The sequence below is a fragment of the Scyliorhinus torazame genome, chromosome 2, assembly GCF_047496885.1.
Source record: "Scyliorhinus torazame isolate Kashiwa2021f chromosome 2, sScyTor2.1, whole genome shotgun sequence".
Classification (NCBI taxonomy): Eukaryota; Metazoa; Chordata; class Chondrichthyes; order Carcharhiniformes; family Scyliorhinidae; genus Scyliorhinus; species Scyliorhinus torazame.
The window spans coordinates 214,057,886-214,073,087 of record NC_092708.1 but is presented as its reverse complement, the minus strand read 5'-3'; the positions used below and the strand labels follow the sequence as shown (position 1 = coordinate 214,073,087).

At 46.4% G+C, this 15,202-nt stretch overlaps 1 protein-coding gene across 4 annotated transcripts in view; it reads left to right on the top strand.

Moving 5' to 3' along the window:
* Positions 1–15,202, top strand: part of LOC140395531 (aldehyde oxidase 1-like) — a 331,856-nt gene that overhangs the window by 112,414 nt on the left and 204,240 nt on the right. For all 4 annotated transcript variants that reach the window (XM_072483451.1, XM_072483442.1, XM_072483460.1 and 1 more), the window contains 4 exons: positions 2,980–3,072; positions 4,859–5,010; positions 7,964–8,057; positions 10,780–10,889. In XM_072483451.1, coding sequence (XP_072339552.1) covers positions 2,980–3,072; positions 4,859–5,010; positions 7,964–8,057; positions 10,780–10,889 — 449 coding nt within the window. The remainder of the gene's footprint in view (positions 1–2,979; positions 3,073–4,858; positions 5,011–7,963; positions 8,058–10,779; positions 10,890–15,202) is intronic.

Below are 15,202 nucleotides of genomic sequence, written 5' to 3'. Positions count from 1 at the left end.
GCGAAATAGTGGACGGGCATTCGAAGAGGGGTAGAGAGCATAAGAACAAAGAACAAAGAAATGTACAGCACAGGAACAGGCCCTTCGGCCCTCCAAGCCCGTGCCGACCATGCTGCCCGACTAAACTACAATCTTCTACACGTCCTGGGTCCATATCCCTCTATTCCCATCCTATTCATGTATTTGTCAAGATGCCCCTTAAATGTCACTATCGTCTCTGCTTCCACCACCTCCTCCGGTAGTGAGTTCCAGGCACCCACTACCCTCTGTGTAAAAAACTTGCCTTGTACATCTACTCTAAACCTTGCCCATCTCACCTTAAACCTATGCCCCCGAGTAATTGACCCCTCTACCCTGGGGAAAAGCCTCTGACTGTCCACTCTGTCTATGCCCCTCATAATTTTGTAGACCTCTATCAGGTCGCCCCTCAACCTCCGTCGTTCCAGTGAGAACAATCAGAGCTTTTTCAACCGCTCCTCATAGCTAATGCCCTCCATACCAGGCAACATTCTGGTAAATCTCTTCTGCACCCTCTCTAAAGCCTCCACATTCTTCTGGTAGTGTGGCGACCAGAATTGAACACTATACTCCAAGCGTGGCCTAACTAAGGTTCTATACATGACTTGCCAATTCTTATACTCAATGCCCTGGCCAATGAAGGCAAGCATGCCGTATGCCTTCTTGACTACCTTCTCCACCTGTGTTGCCCCTTTCAGTGACCTGTGGACCTGTACTCCTAGATCTCTTTGACTTTCAATACTCTTGAGGGTTCTACCATTCTCTGTATATTCCCTACCTGCATTAGACCTTCCAAAATGCATTACCTCACATTTGTCCGGATTAAACTCCATCTGCCATCTCTCCGCCCAAGTCTCCAAACAATCTAAATCTTGCTGTATCCTCTGACAGTCCTCATCGCTATCCACAATTCCACTAACCTTTGTGTCATCTGCAAACTTACTAATCAGACCAGAATCTCACTCTATGCAGATGACCTGCTCCTGTACATGTCGTACCCCCTAGCCAGCATGGGAAGGATAACCGGACTCTTCAGGGAGTTCAGCACTTTCTCAGGTTACAAACTCAACCTGGGAAAGAGAAAAACCTTCCCAGTGAATCCCAAGAGGGAGGATCAGAGCTGGAAGAACTACTATTTAAAGTGACCCAAGCCAAGCTCAGCTATCCGGGGATCCAAGTGGCCCACAATTGGTCAAATCTCCACAAATGTAACCTCGACAGCCTGGTGGAAGAGGTGTAGAGGGACCTGGTAGACATAGTTGACAACTTCAAATTCCGAGGTATAAACATTACCAACAATCTGCCCTGGTCCACCCACATCAATGCTATGACTAAGAAAGCACAACAGCGCCTATACTTCCTCACGAAATTCGGCATGTCCACATTGACTCTTACCAGTTTTTACAGATGAACAACAGAGAGCATCCTATTGACTGCGTCACAGCCTGGTATGGCAACTGCTCGGCTCAAGACCATAAAAAACTACAGAGAGTTGTGAACACAGCTCAGTCCATCACGCGACCCTGCCTCACATCCATTGACTCTGTCTGTACCTCCCTGCTGCCTTGGGAAAGCATGCAGCATAATAAAAGACCCCTGCCACCCGGGTATTCACTCTTCCAACCTCTTCCATCGGGCATGAGATACAAAAGTCTGAGAACACACACCTAACAGATTCAAAAACAGCTTCTTCCCCCCTGCTATCAGACTCCTCAATGACTCTCTTATGGACTCAACTGATCTCTCCACGAATCTTCTCGACTGTGTTTCGCTACACTCTATATGCTTCACCTGATGTCTATGTCTATGTATTTACATTGATATTTGTTGTATGTCCTATGTTTTTCATGTAGGCCGCACTTATTTTATTTCCTGCACTGGCAAGCTGAGCTCAGCTCGCCAATGCAGGAAGACAACTCATAGATCGGGGCATCATTTTTTAATGCTGCCCTGATCTTTCAACCTCCCTCATTGCCCCCATCACAGCCTCCAGACCCCCCCACTGTACCCAACTTAGGCGGGCCCTGAGCCACCCCCTCACCCCACCTCTTTAGGGCAAGGCATTCCTGGACCTGATCCTTGGCACTGGCAACTTGTCACCTCGGCACCTTGCACGGGCAATGCCAGGGTGCCAGCCTGGCAGTGTCAAGGTGGTGGGTGCCAGCGAGAGTGCCAGGGTGCTACCCTGCCCAGATGCCAACCATCAAAGGACCTCTAATGGCCTAGGAGATCCCCTCCCAACCAGGTAACAATAATAATCTTTATTAGTGTCACAAGTAGGCTTACATTAACTCTGCAATGAAATTACTGAGAAAAGCCCCAAATCGCCACACTCCGTACAATTCAGAATGTCCAAATTACCGAACAGCACGTCTTTCGGGACTTGTGGGAGGAAACCGGAGCTCCCGGAGGAAACCCACGCAGACATGGGGAGAACGTGCAGACTCCACTCAGACAGTGATCCAAGCCAGGAATCGAACCCGGGTCCCTGGAGCTGTGAAGCAACAGTGCCAACCACTGTGCTACCGTGCTACTGCAGTTGTGCCTGGTCCATGTTTGTGGCGCCCTGGTGAGGTCTCCCAGGTGAGGCCATTAGCTCCCGGGCAGCAGGCAAATACAGCGCAGATATATTTGAATAAGTTTAATGGCTCATTTAAATATGTTAATCAGGATCTCAACCAGTGAGCTCTCTCTGTAACCATACAATGAAATAAAAATCGCTTATTGTCACAAGTAGGCTTCAATGAAGTTATTGTGAAAAGCCCCTAGTCGCCACATTCCGGCGCCTGGTACAAGAATTGAACCGTGCTGCTGGCCTGCCTTGGTCTGCTTTCAAAGCCAGTGATTTAGCCCTGTGCTAAACAGCCCCTTTTAATGATCCATGACTTGAACTTGTGCTATATAATGCCAGAAATTAGTCTTATCACTGGTCTTATCTGAGGTTATTTTGCTGTCCACTAGGTCCTAATATGAAGTTTAAAGGTGCCTTTCACCCAGTGATGATCCATCCTGCCAATGTTTCTGAGCTCAGCTCCGTACAGTTCACGGATGAGGGTGAGTTATTTCCTTTCTTAACCAATTCTCGCCCCTCCCTGGCTCTGATTTTTTTCCACCCCTGCAGGGAATCTTACTGAGGAACAGCTCCACCACTACCAGGACCTCCACTGCTGTTCTTCAACTGTGAGCCTGGATAGTGAGATCTGAAGGCTGTTCTACCATATCGGGCAACTCTATCCCATTCGATCCATACACATGCACCAACCCAGCAGTGAGGTTGATTAACAATTGAACCAACTATTGATGTGAATTGTAACACCCTACTACTGCCCTTACTACAGCCGCCAACAGTGCCACCCCATCTACTGCCACCTAACTGCTGACAGCCAAGCTGAGAATTATGTTTTTTTAAATTTCTTCTTCGGACCAACATTTGTTGCCCATCCATAATTGCCCTTGAATTGAGGGGTTTGAGGGGTCATTTCAGAGGGGATCAGTTAAGAGTTAACCGCAACGCTGTGTGGGTCTGGTGTCACATGTAGGCCAGACGGGGTAAGGAGGGCAGATTTCCACCTAACTACAGACTAGGAATCAGCTCTGGCTGACTCAGTTCCAGATCCAGTAGTGTCCTACCCCAAGCTGGGCATCTGGTTAGTTTCATAAGCTGTTTGTGTCTCATGTAATGTCCTGAATTTTTTTTCTTTATTCATTCATGGGTTGTGGGCATTGCTGGCTGGGCCAGCATTTATTGCCTATCCCTGGGGGCATTTAAGAGTCAATCACATTGCTGTGGATCCGGAGTCATAATGTAGGCCAGACTTTGTAAGGATGACAGATTTCTTTCCCTAAAGGAGATAAGAGAACCAGTTGGGTTTTTACAACAAATGACAATGGTTTCATGGTCATCATTACACTTTTAATTCTAGATTTTTGTCCAATACAAATTTCACCATCTGCCATGGTGGGATTCGAACCCGGGTCCCCAGAGCATTACCCTCGGTCTCTGGACTATTAATCCAGTGACAATACCACTGTGCCACTGCCTCTCCATTATGCTCAGCTAAAGAGCACAAGTGCTATAATATGCAGTACTAATCTGCTGAAATTTCTTGAAGAGCTAATAGTGCGGTCTAATTGCTGCTTGGAAATTTACCACTGAATTTCAAGAAGGTATCTGATACAGTTCCACATGCAAGGCTTTTGAAGATGACCAACACTTTTGCGGAATAAGTGGTTGCATTCTCACCTCTTGAGTCAAAAGCCAAAAGTTTTGAACTCCATATTGAATGAAGTCTAAAGACCCACCTCTGAATACTGGATTAACAAACAATGGGAGGACTTGCATACTTGGGACAGAGGAGGCTAAGGGCATAGATTTAAAATAATTGCCAGAATGGTTAGAGGGGAGATGAGGAAACATTTATTTTCACGCAGAGGTTTGTAGGGACCTGAAACTCACTGCGTGAAAGAGTGGTGGGCGCAGAAACTCTCCCAACATTTAAAAAGTGCTTTCATGTTTAATTGAAGAGCCGTGACCTGCAGGGCAATGGACACAAAGCAGGAAAGTACAATTAACCTGTGAAGTTCTTCATTGACCAACATGGACATGGTGGATTGAATGGCCTGCTTCAGTGTTGTAAATTTCCCATGATTCTATTTCTATAGTTACAAGTGATTATCTCCCCCATTATAAAGGGTAAGTTGAAGTACGTATGAACCGGAAAAAAGCAGCAAGCAGGGGGGATCTACCAGAGCTACCCTTCCCCAGTAAAATACTCAAGAATTTCATGATTGTGATTTAAGTTCCGAAGTTTATCAGTCACCCTGGTTCTTTACCTGGCAGGACTAAGACTCGGTGCTGCTTGCAGTCTATCCCATATGAAGGATGTGTTAGTAAAAGCTACTGCAGAGATTGCTAAGGAGAAAACTGAAATCTTCCAAGCACTTGTGGAACAGCTCTGTGTTTTGGGCGGAGAACAGATTCGTAACATGGCGGTGAGTAGCGACTTGTGTGTTGGAAATTAGTTCAAATAGTGACAGCAGATGTAATCAACATCGCACTTTGGTACTTTGAACAAATGGACTCTTAACCAAGAGACCTGGATGATGTAATTGGTAAGGTCCTGTTATTTCACTTTTGGGGAAAATATCAAATTCATTTTAAAGGGATCAAAATATTCTATTTAATTCAGTATTAACTGATGCTCTCATTGGGAGATGGAGAGCATTCCTGGGGCTGGTGTGGATAACAGAGATTTTCATATTTAAGCAGTGAACTTAGTTGAATTTAGAGAAAGCATTTGGTAAAGTTCCACAAGTGAGGCTTTTAAAAAGCCAGTTAAGATTTATAAAATTAATGACCCATTAATTGAATGTTTCTTTCTTAATTTGGGGACCAATGATCTTGGTTGAGGCAGAGTGGTGGAAATTGGTGTGAGTCCAATATGGAAAGAGGTTCAAATCCTAATAATTATTTCTCAGGCTCATGAACATATAATTTTTTCCATCACATTAGTTTCATGTCCTTGAGAAACAGGCAGGTGAAATGTAATAATATTGCTGCTGGAACATATCTCCGAGCATTTTGGTTATGTGCAGGCAGACATTTGTGACGTTGTCACCTGCCCCATCTACCTGCCCCTTTGCTCGGTAAAAATGTGTCGTACAGGTTGACAGTAACAAATGCCCATGGAACTAATTTTCAACTTGTAGCAGCTTAGCTGAGTGGTAGCTGTCCCACTTCAGAGTTAGTATGGGTTTCAGCCACACTGCGGAGGCCAAAGCAGATACTTTAGGCTGGCATCTTCAATGCAGTGCAGAGGAAGTGCTGCACTGATGGAGTAGCTGTATTTCAGATCAGATGTTAAACTGAGGCCTTATCTGATCTCTGCAAAGAATGTAAAAGATACTACTGCTCTATCTGAAGAAGAGTAGGTGAATTCTCCCCAGAGTCCTGGCCCATATTTATCCCTCAACCAACATCACAAAAACACCGGCTGTCCAGTCATTTATCCCATTGCTATTTATGGGGCACACAAATAGCAGCATGTTTCCAACAGCTTCAAAATATAATTTGGGAATTCTGACGCACATTGGGATGTCCGACGCAGGTGACAAGATGCTGCTTAAATAGCAAGCGCTCATGCTCATTCTGCCAAGTGGAGCCTAATGACATATTAACAATCAGGGTGAATCACCCGCTTCCTATCCAAGTGATCACGGATGAAATGAGAGGGATAACTTAAGATCTTCTTCTCACCCAGTCAACAGGAAGGACATTCCTACGAGTGTTATGGTGGGATTGGGGGGAGAACCTGTTCCAAATTCTCATCCACTGACCAGTCGCTAAAACAGAGTTATCACTAGTCCTGGAAAAATGCAATTTGTAATTAAGACGACTTTCCACCATGAAAGAAGCAGCCAGTACATGGGTGCTGGGAGAGGCTGAGTATCAACTTTCTCTACTTTCTACTTTCTACAAATCTACTTTCTCAGAAGATTAAGGAAATTTGGCATGTCAGTTACGACCCTCACCAACTTCTACAAATGCACCATAGAAAGCATTCTTTCTAGTTGTATCACAGCTTGGTATGGAGCCTGCTCTGCCCAAGACCGCAGGAAACTACAAAAGGTTGTGAATGTAGCCCAGTCCATCACGCAAACCAGCCTCCCATCCATTGACTCTGTCTATAATTCCCACTGCCTCAGAAAGGCAGCCAGCGTAATTAAGGACCTCACGCACCCCGGACATACTCTCTTCCACCTTCTTCCGTCAGGAAAAAGATACCAAAGTTTGAGGTCACATACCAACCGACTCAAGAACAGCTTCTTCCCTACTGCCATCAGACTTTGGAATGGACCTACCTCGTATTAAGTTGATCTTTTCTCTACACCTTGCTATAACTGTAACATTATATTCTGCAGTCTCTCCTTCCTTCCCTATATATGGTATGCATTGTTTGTACAGCATGCAAGAAACAAAACTTTTCACTGTATACTAATACATGTGACAATAATACATCAAATCAAATCAAAATGAAGGGATACAATATACAACAAACTAGTACATACAAACAACCCTGAATTTTCTTTAATTTTGCTCTAATCATAATTTAATGGATAGGTGGAACTGGATTGTTTATTCTACATTAAAAGTAACTTATTTAAATAGAAGGCTTCTGCAGGAGCTGGAGAATTTAGATGAGACTAGACTTGCTAGTCTAGATTGACTTTCATGTCAATCACATTCCCCACCACAAAGGGTCTTTCCATTCTGTAAAGATCAGGAATGGAATCTTGTTTGGTATGACTGTCCGGACCCTCCAGCAGCAGCATTCTCCTGGCACGATGGGAAAATTTGGACTTTGAGCTGCTCTCCAAATTTTCCTGTCCTGCTTGTGACTTTGCCTGCTGTGTCGGGCCTCTGTGCGGAAATGTTTACTCTCCATAGTTGATCCTTTATTCTTTTTTCTTCTCTGAACAGTAGAACTCCTTCGTTCCCTCACTCCTTCCTCTTTCTTGATCCAAATCTCGGCATCAATGAACCACCAGTAACTGAGTATCCTTGATTGTCTCCGACACATTTTACCTCTGCTTATTGCCCGGCGCTGTGGTCCTGGCCATTCAGTGGGAGGGGTGCATCCTCAACCCAAATAGAAAAACATGCTTTTCTGGGGCATGGGGAGACTTAGGGGTAGATCGTTATTTTTACAGATTCTAGTAAACTGGAGATAGTGTATCGGCCGCCCATGAAAACACCTATCAGCTGTTCTTTCGACTGATGTTGAAGATGATAATTAATGTCTAGTCAAATGTCTGTGGTAAGGAGTCTGCATTCAGAGGGCCAGAGATGCCTGTTAGTTTAGGTGCAATGTGAGGCAGGAGGATCAATAGCATGATAAGGTAAGAAATGTATTGCACACTGTAACTCCCTCTGTTGATGTTCCAGTCACTTGGAGGCAACATTGTGAGTGGATCCCCCACGTCTGATCTGAATCCCATTCTAGCAGCTACCAACTGTATCCTCGAATTGGTATCAAAAGGTAGGTTTTGAGAGTTCTAGTTTATCATTTTTACAGCAATAAAAACATAGAAATAGAAGTTGACCATCAGCCCCTTGAGCCCGTTATACCATTGGATCATGGCTGATCTGTATCTCAACTCTATTGGTCTGTGTTATTTCTATAATTTTTAACACTCTTGCCTGATAAAATAAAGCAACCACCAGTGGGCGGCACGGTAGCACAGTGGTTAGCACTATTGCTTCAGAGCGCCAGGGTCCCCGGTTTGGGTCACTGTCTGTGCAGAGTCTGCACATTCTCCCCGTGTCTGCATGGGTTTCCTCCGGGTGCTCCGGTTTCCTCCCACAAGCCCCGAAAGACGTGCAGTTAGGTAATTTGGACATTCTGAATTCTCCCTCAGTGTACCTGAACAGGTGCCGAAATGTGGCGACGAGGGGCTTTTCACAGTAACTTCATTGTAATGTTAATATAAGCCTACTTCTGACAATAAAGATTATAAAATAAAAAAGCATATCTTCCCTGTCCTCCCTTTCAGCTGTCCTTAGGGGCCGTCGCCTCGGCAACATCTCAGTCCACTCCTCAGTCACCTTAACATTTCCTCCCCTCCCTACAGCACCTCTCCTTGCAAGTGCAGGAGATGCATTGCCCGTCCTCTCACCCCCTTCCTTCTCGCTGTCCAATGCTCAAAACACCCCATTCAAGTGAAACTCCGATTTACTTCTACTTCTTTCAATTTAGTGCACGGCATTCGTTGTTCATGATGTGGTCTCCTCTACGTTGCACTTTGTGGAACACCTCCAGTCAGTCCATAAGCATGACCCTGAGCTTCTGGCTGCCTGTCATTTTAATTCTCCACCTTGCTCCCACTCTGACCTTTCTGCCCATTGCCTGCTACAGTGTTCCAGTGAAGTTCAATATAAGCTCAAGGAATAACATCTCATCTTTCCGACTCTGCACCTTTCTGGACTCAACATCGAATTCAACACCTTTAGGTCATGGTGTGAGTTGTGAGGTAGATGCAAAAAGGCTTCAAGGAGATTTAGTCAGACTAAGTGAGTGGGCAAGAACATTGCAGATGTAATATCATGCGGAAAGATGTGGGGCGAGATTCTCCGTAGTCCAACGCCGAAATCGGGAATGACGATCGAGTGGGGAATGGCTCCCGACACCAAATCAGGGAAGGCGCCGGTTTGACGCCTGAGTTTATCAAAATAAAACTTTGTTTTATTTAACAACTCGGTATTGACTCCTTCTGGTCTACAAAAAAGGTATTCTAAACAGGTACCTAACTAAGGCTGTATTTAACTGAAGCATCACTTCCCCCTTTGCTTCAATTGTACAGACACATTTCCTTGGGATTGATGGCCTAAATCTCTTAAAGAACTGGGGCTGGATTCTCCGCACCCCGATGCCGAAATCGTATTCAGCGATGGGGCGGAGGATCCAGTTTCCCGCATGAAATCGGGCCCGGCGCCAGTTCCACGATTCTCCGCCCCTCGAAAAGTACGCCGCGCCGATTATCCACCACCTGAGGCCTTTGCCTGAGGCCAGCCCCCGATTCTCTGTCTCTGACCAGCCGAATTCCCGATGGCGTGGCCCACTCATGGTCCCACCGTCCATGATACCCACGTGGCGGCAGCTGACTCAGTCCGGGGCCGCCACAGTCGGGGGGGAGGGCTGAATGGAGGGCAGGAGGGGCCTCATTTGGGACTGGGGTATTTTTGTCGGGCGAACGGTCGATCGGGGGCACTATTTCAGCGGTTCAAGTCCGCGGTCTCAGTCCGCCATGGAGCACGGCACGGCCACTGGGTGCCGCCGCTGTGCGCATGCGCGACCTCTGACCCGGAAGTGCAGGGGGCTGTATTGGCAGCTGGAGCTGCGAGCTCCACGACAGCTGCCTGCTAGCCCCTTGCAAGGCTGTGAATCTGTGGCCTTTTGACGCAGTTTTCCTGGCGTAAAAGAGCACAGTTTTCACAACGGCGTGGGGGCATAGTCCCAAAAACGGAGAATCCAGCCCCTGAGCTGCCAACTTTGGTTTGTATTCCAGGAGATCCCTGCCCCATGCTTTTTTTTTTCATCACCCAAACATATCAATCCTCAGGACAATTACTCAATAACGGCGGTGACAATATCCATAATATCCTTCCTGATGTTTGAAACCTAATAGTATTCAAATGCTGCATGGTGGTGCACACAGGATCTGCTTCTCTGCACAATGTTCTGGGTAAAGCGTTGGCCATGGCTCAGTGGGTAGTCTCTTGCCTCTGAGTCCGATGGTTAAGGATTCAAGTCCTATTCCAGAGCACAATGTCAAGGCTAATGCAGTATTGAAAGAGTGGTATTCTATCAGAGGTGCCATCTGTGACATTAAACCGAGGCCCATCTGCTCTCTCAGGTGAAGACAAGAGGTCCCATGGAGTGGTTTATGTGATGTATAAGCAGTATAGACTGATTGGGCCGAATGGCCTGTTTTTATGGTATATATTTTATGTAACAGCACATTACACTCCCTAGTGTCCTGGTCAATATTTATCCCTCAACCAGGATCACTAAAACAAGGTCTATCACATTGCTGTTTTCAGTCACAGGTCAGAACTGTGAGCAACTCAACAATTGACGAGTGTGAGTGAGCCCAAACATGTCTGAGCTACAACCCCAGGAATATTTGCTGGAATATATGAGGAACGGTGGTCAGAACAGAATTGTTCAATGTTCCAAATGTTTGCTTTCATGCTTCCAACAGAAAGAAGAAGAAAAATTCATTTAGATGAAAATTTCTTTGTTGGTTTTGGTAAAACGGCACTGATGCCAGAAGAGGTCTTGCTGTCAATCTTCATACCGTATTCCAGGAAAGTAAGTAATTGAAGAGATAATCGGTGAAATCAGCAAGTGATTGGTAAGTCAGCAGTGAAAATCACTCTCAGAGACGAATAGTTCTCACTTTATTTTCCTAAATGGGTGAGAGGGAACAATCAATTTGAGATCTGAGTGATATATATTGGGAGAGCTGCATGCTAAAAATAGCCTGAGTTTTTATTTGTTATTTAAACAAGGATATTGAGAACAATTGCATTTAATAGCACCTTTAACATCGAAAATTACCATAAGATATTTCACAGAGGCCAAATCAGACAAAAAGTTTATTATTAGGAGGAGTGCCTAAAAGCTTTTTATTTAAAAAAGAAGCTTTAAGGACCATGCTAAAGCTGGAGAGAGGTGTTACCTCCAGGTGCGGAGCTTTGTTCAGAGTTTTTTTAAAACTTCCCCGCCATCTTTCTTATTGGAGCGGATTCTCTCCTGCCAGGGATTGGAGGAGGGCAGTATGTCTGGCATGTATGCGCAGATTGCTGGGGAAGAGTTGAATTTGGTGGAAGGGTGAAAGAGAAATGGGTGGAGGAGTTGGGGCCAATACTGGAAGAGGGCATGTGGAGTGAGGCACTGCGGAAGGTGAATGCTGTGTCATCGGGTGTGAGCCTGAACCTTATCCAGCTAAAGGTAGTGTTTTGAGTGCACCTCACTAAGGCGAGGATGAGCGTTTTTTTTGAGTGGGTGGAGTATAGTTGGGAGCGCAGCTCAAGGGGGCCCACACACAACACGCAAATGTTTAGTCCAGTTCTAAGCTGGTGGATTTCTGGAGGTCTTTTTTTGACACCATGTTGGCGATCCTAAAAATTGACTTAGAGCCCCCTGGTGCGTTTTGGGGTTTCGGAAGTGCTGGAGTGTCGGATGGGTGCAGAGGCAGATGTCCTTGCCTTTGCCTCGTTGGTGATGCGGAGGCACATCCTTCTGGGTTGGAGTTTGGGGACACTGCCGAATTCCTTGGCATGGCTAGGGCATTTGATTGAGTTTTTGCACCCCGACAAGGCCAAATACACCGTGGGGCTGGGGGGGGGGGGGGGGGGGGCGATTAAAGGGTTCTATCGGAGATGGCAGCTATTTATATTGTATTTCAGAGAATTGGTCACTGTTAGCTGTTGGGGGCATGGGAGTTTCTTTTCTTTTTTATTTATTTTTTTGTTTTGGATGGTTGTGGGGGGAGATTTGCATGGGTTAGTGTTTTATTAAAGGTATTTGTTTGCATGTTTTATACTTTTGTACAAAATGTTAAAAGTGTAATAAAAACATTTCCAAAAAAAAGCTGGGGAGAGGAGGAAAATTTCAAATGGAAATCCAGACCATAGTCCCTAGGCCAATAGTGGACAACCTGCAGTCCAGGCCCACATGTGGCACATCTGGGGAGAAATTCTCCGGTATTGGCGCGATGTCCGCCGACCGGCGCCAAAAACGGCACAAATCAGTCGGGCATCGTGCCGCCCCAAAGGTGCGGAATCCTCCGCATCTTGGGGGGCCGAGCCCCAACCTTGAGGGGCTAGGCCCGCCCCGGACTAATTTCCGCCCCGCCAGCTGGCGGAAAAGGCCTTTGGTGCCCCGCCAGTTGGCACGGAAATGACATCTTCGGGCGGCGCATGCGTGGGAGCATTAGCGGCCGCTCACGGCATCCCCGCGCATGCACTGTGGAGGGAGTCTCTTCCGCCTCCGCCATGGTGGAGACCGTGGCGAAGGCGGAACGAAATGAGTGCCTCCACGCACAGGCCCGCCCGCGGATCGGTGGGCCCCGATCGTGGGCCAGGCCACCGTGGGGACACCCCCCCAGGGCCAGATCGCCCCGCGCAACCCCCAGGACCGCGGAGCCGCCCCGCGCCGCCTTGTCCCGCCGGTAAGGTAGGTGGTTCAATCCACGCCGGTGGGACAGGCATTCTAGCAGCGGGACTTCAGCCCATCCGGGCCGGAGAATTTTCCTGGTGGTATGACTGGAGAGATAAGCACATAAAACAAGGGCAAGTGAAGTGAGTGCATGCTGATTGCTCACAACATTGACTGTTAGTGCAGTGTGCTCCTTCTGCACTGCCGTATAAATATTGATTTTGTTTTATATTTGAAGCTGATTGCAGTTCTTGGTTAAGCATTTTCTATAACTCATTTTGTAGTATTCAGTGTGTATTATGTTATGGGCCAGGGTTTAGAGAACCCCAAAGTGTATCATGGAGTTCACCTGAACCACAACTTTTAATAGATTGTGGTATGGGGAGCACACGGCCCACTCTACAGGTGTGGTACAGCAGAAATGGAAAAGGATTTTTTAAAGCAAAACAATATTTATTCTATGAACTCCAGTTAACCTTTTTAAAACATACAGTGAACATCTTAGCAACCATTAATTCAAATATAATCCCCAAAGAATACAACACTAAGTAATCCTTTAAGCTTTCCTTTTAACATCCATAAAACTTAAAACACCTTTTACCAGAAGCACATCAGGTTAAAGTCACTACTGTTATCAGTTTTAAATCACCAGGATCGATTTACAGTCTTTAGATTATAGAGAGAGACTCTAATGCACCTTCTGGCTGTGACTGCAGCTATCCAGCTCTGAAAACGAAACTAAAACACACCCTGCAGCAAACAGCCTAAAACGAAAGTAAAAAGCTGACAGACTGCCCAGCTCCACCCACACTCTGACATCACTGATACACACCCATTTTTTAAAGGTACATTTCTTAAACACCCATTTCTTAAAGGTACTCTCACATGACAATTAAATGTATTTAATCTTATTTACCGTGTTGACCGAGAAAACCCATCTCACCCGGCTTGGACAGACACAAAAAACACAACAATGTTTCCCATAACTCTATTTTATTTGGGTATTACAATCTTCAAAACCAATCACACAGAATATGACTCAGTCTCACAGCTGAGCTCTAGGTATTACCTGCACTAATGAAAGAGGCTGGCCAGGCTATGATCACTTGGTGTGTATATTTTCTTCTCTGAGCCTTGAGCTCAAGGCTCCCCTTCTGCGATGGCTACTCCTGGGATCCCACGTTGTCGCTGACAGTGTGTTCCAATGTTCCTTCTTTTATCCAAGATCTGCTAGCGCTTAGTCATGATACACACACACATATTTAACCTCAGTTCTATTGTCCCATCAAGACTTAAATTCATTAATATATATACTCCTGTCCAACCAGGGTAATTCGATGAAGATCTGTTGTCCTCAATCATAAACCTAAATTCTCAATAGTCATAGCTCAAACCTTTTGTTTCCATTAGCATACACAAGCTATATCCCCATAAGGTTTAAATAACTCAGTACAGGTAAAAAGTAACTGAAATTAATTTCTGCCACCTGAACAAATTGTAGAGGGAACTCCTGCATTATCTGTCTCAACATTGTTTTTGACCATTCTTTCTTAGTTCATGAATAGCGTGATCTGCACAAATTCTTCTCAGGTTTTGACTTCCTTTCCATAACCCCAGATAACTAAATGATAGAAAAATCCCATTGACATTCCCCGGATTCAACAATATCTCCCCACTCATGAAGACATTACTTATCCTTTGACAGAAAGTCATTAATTTGGCTGCGATTCTCCGGACAGATTTTGAAGTGTGGTGGCGAGCAGGAGCTGCCGCAAGCTTCCCGTCGCTCGGCCCGGAGAGGGCGGGAATGCTATTGAACAGTAATTGGTCCACTTAACGAGGCCCCACGGGCTTCACACCGCAAATGAAAGCTCGGCAGTCGGTTCACCGGGACTGCACTCACCCCCCCCCCCCCCCCAAAAAAAAAAAAAATTAGATCGAGCAGCACTTAAACAGCACTTGCACAGTCAACCCCACTCAGCTCACATTCACGGCACCGAGTCCAGGATTCGGGGATGCAGACCTTGGAAGGCTCCTAGATGCGGTCGAGGGCAGGAGGAATGTCCTGTTTTCCGAGGGTCCCGGAGGGTGAGCCACAGGGCAGCCAGTGCCGCCTGGGGCGAAGAGGCAGCGGGCGTTAGCTTGCGAAGTGTGACCAGGAGGACTGACCTGCAGTGCCGCAAGGAGGTCAATGACCTACACCGGGCAGCATGGGTGAATTTACATCAACCCTGAGACCTTTCTTCCCCCACGCAAGAACCCCCCCCTCAGTGTTCCATGCAGCCCTCAACCCTCCCTTCACCCCCCCTCTCTCTTCAACCCCCCCCCCATCCTTCCTTCATCACCGTCACCCTCCCCCCCCCCCCCCCCCCCCCCACCCCCCCCACCCCCACCCCCCTCCCTCCTACCTTCCTGGCCACTGTGAACCACGCATGTGACTAACGATGCCCTCTCTGTGTCTC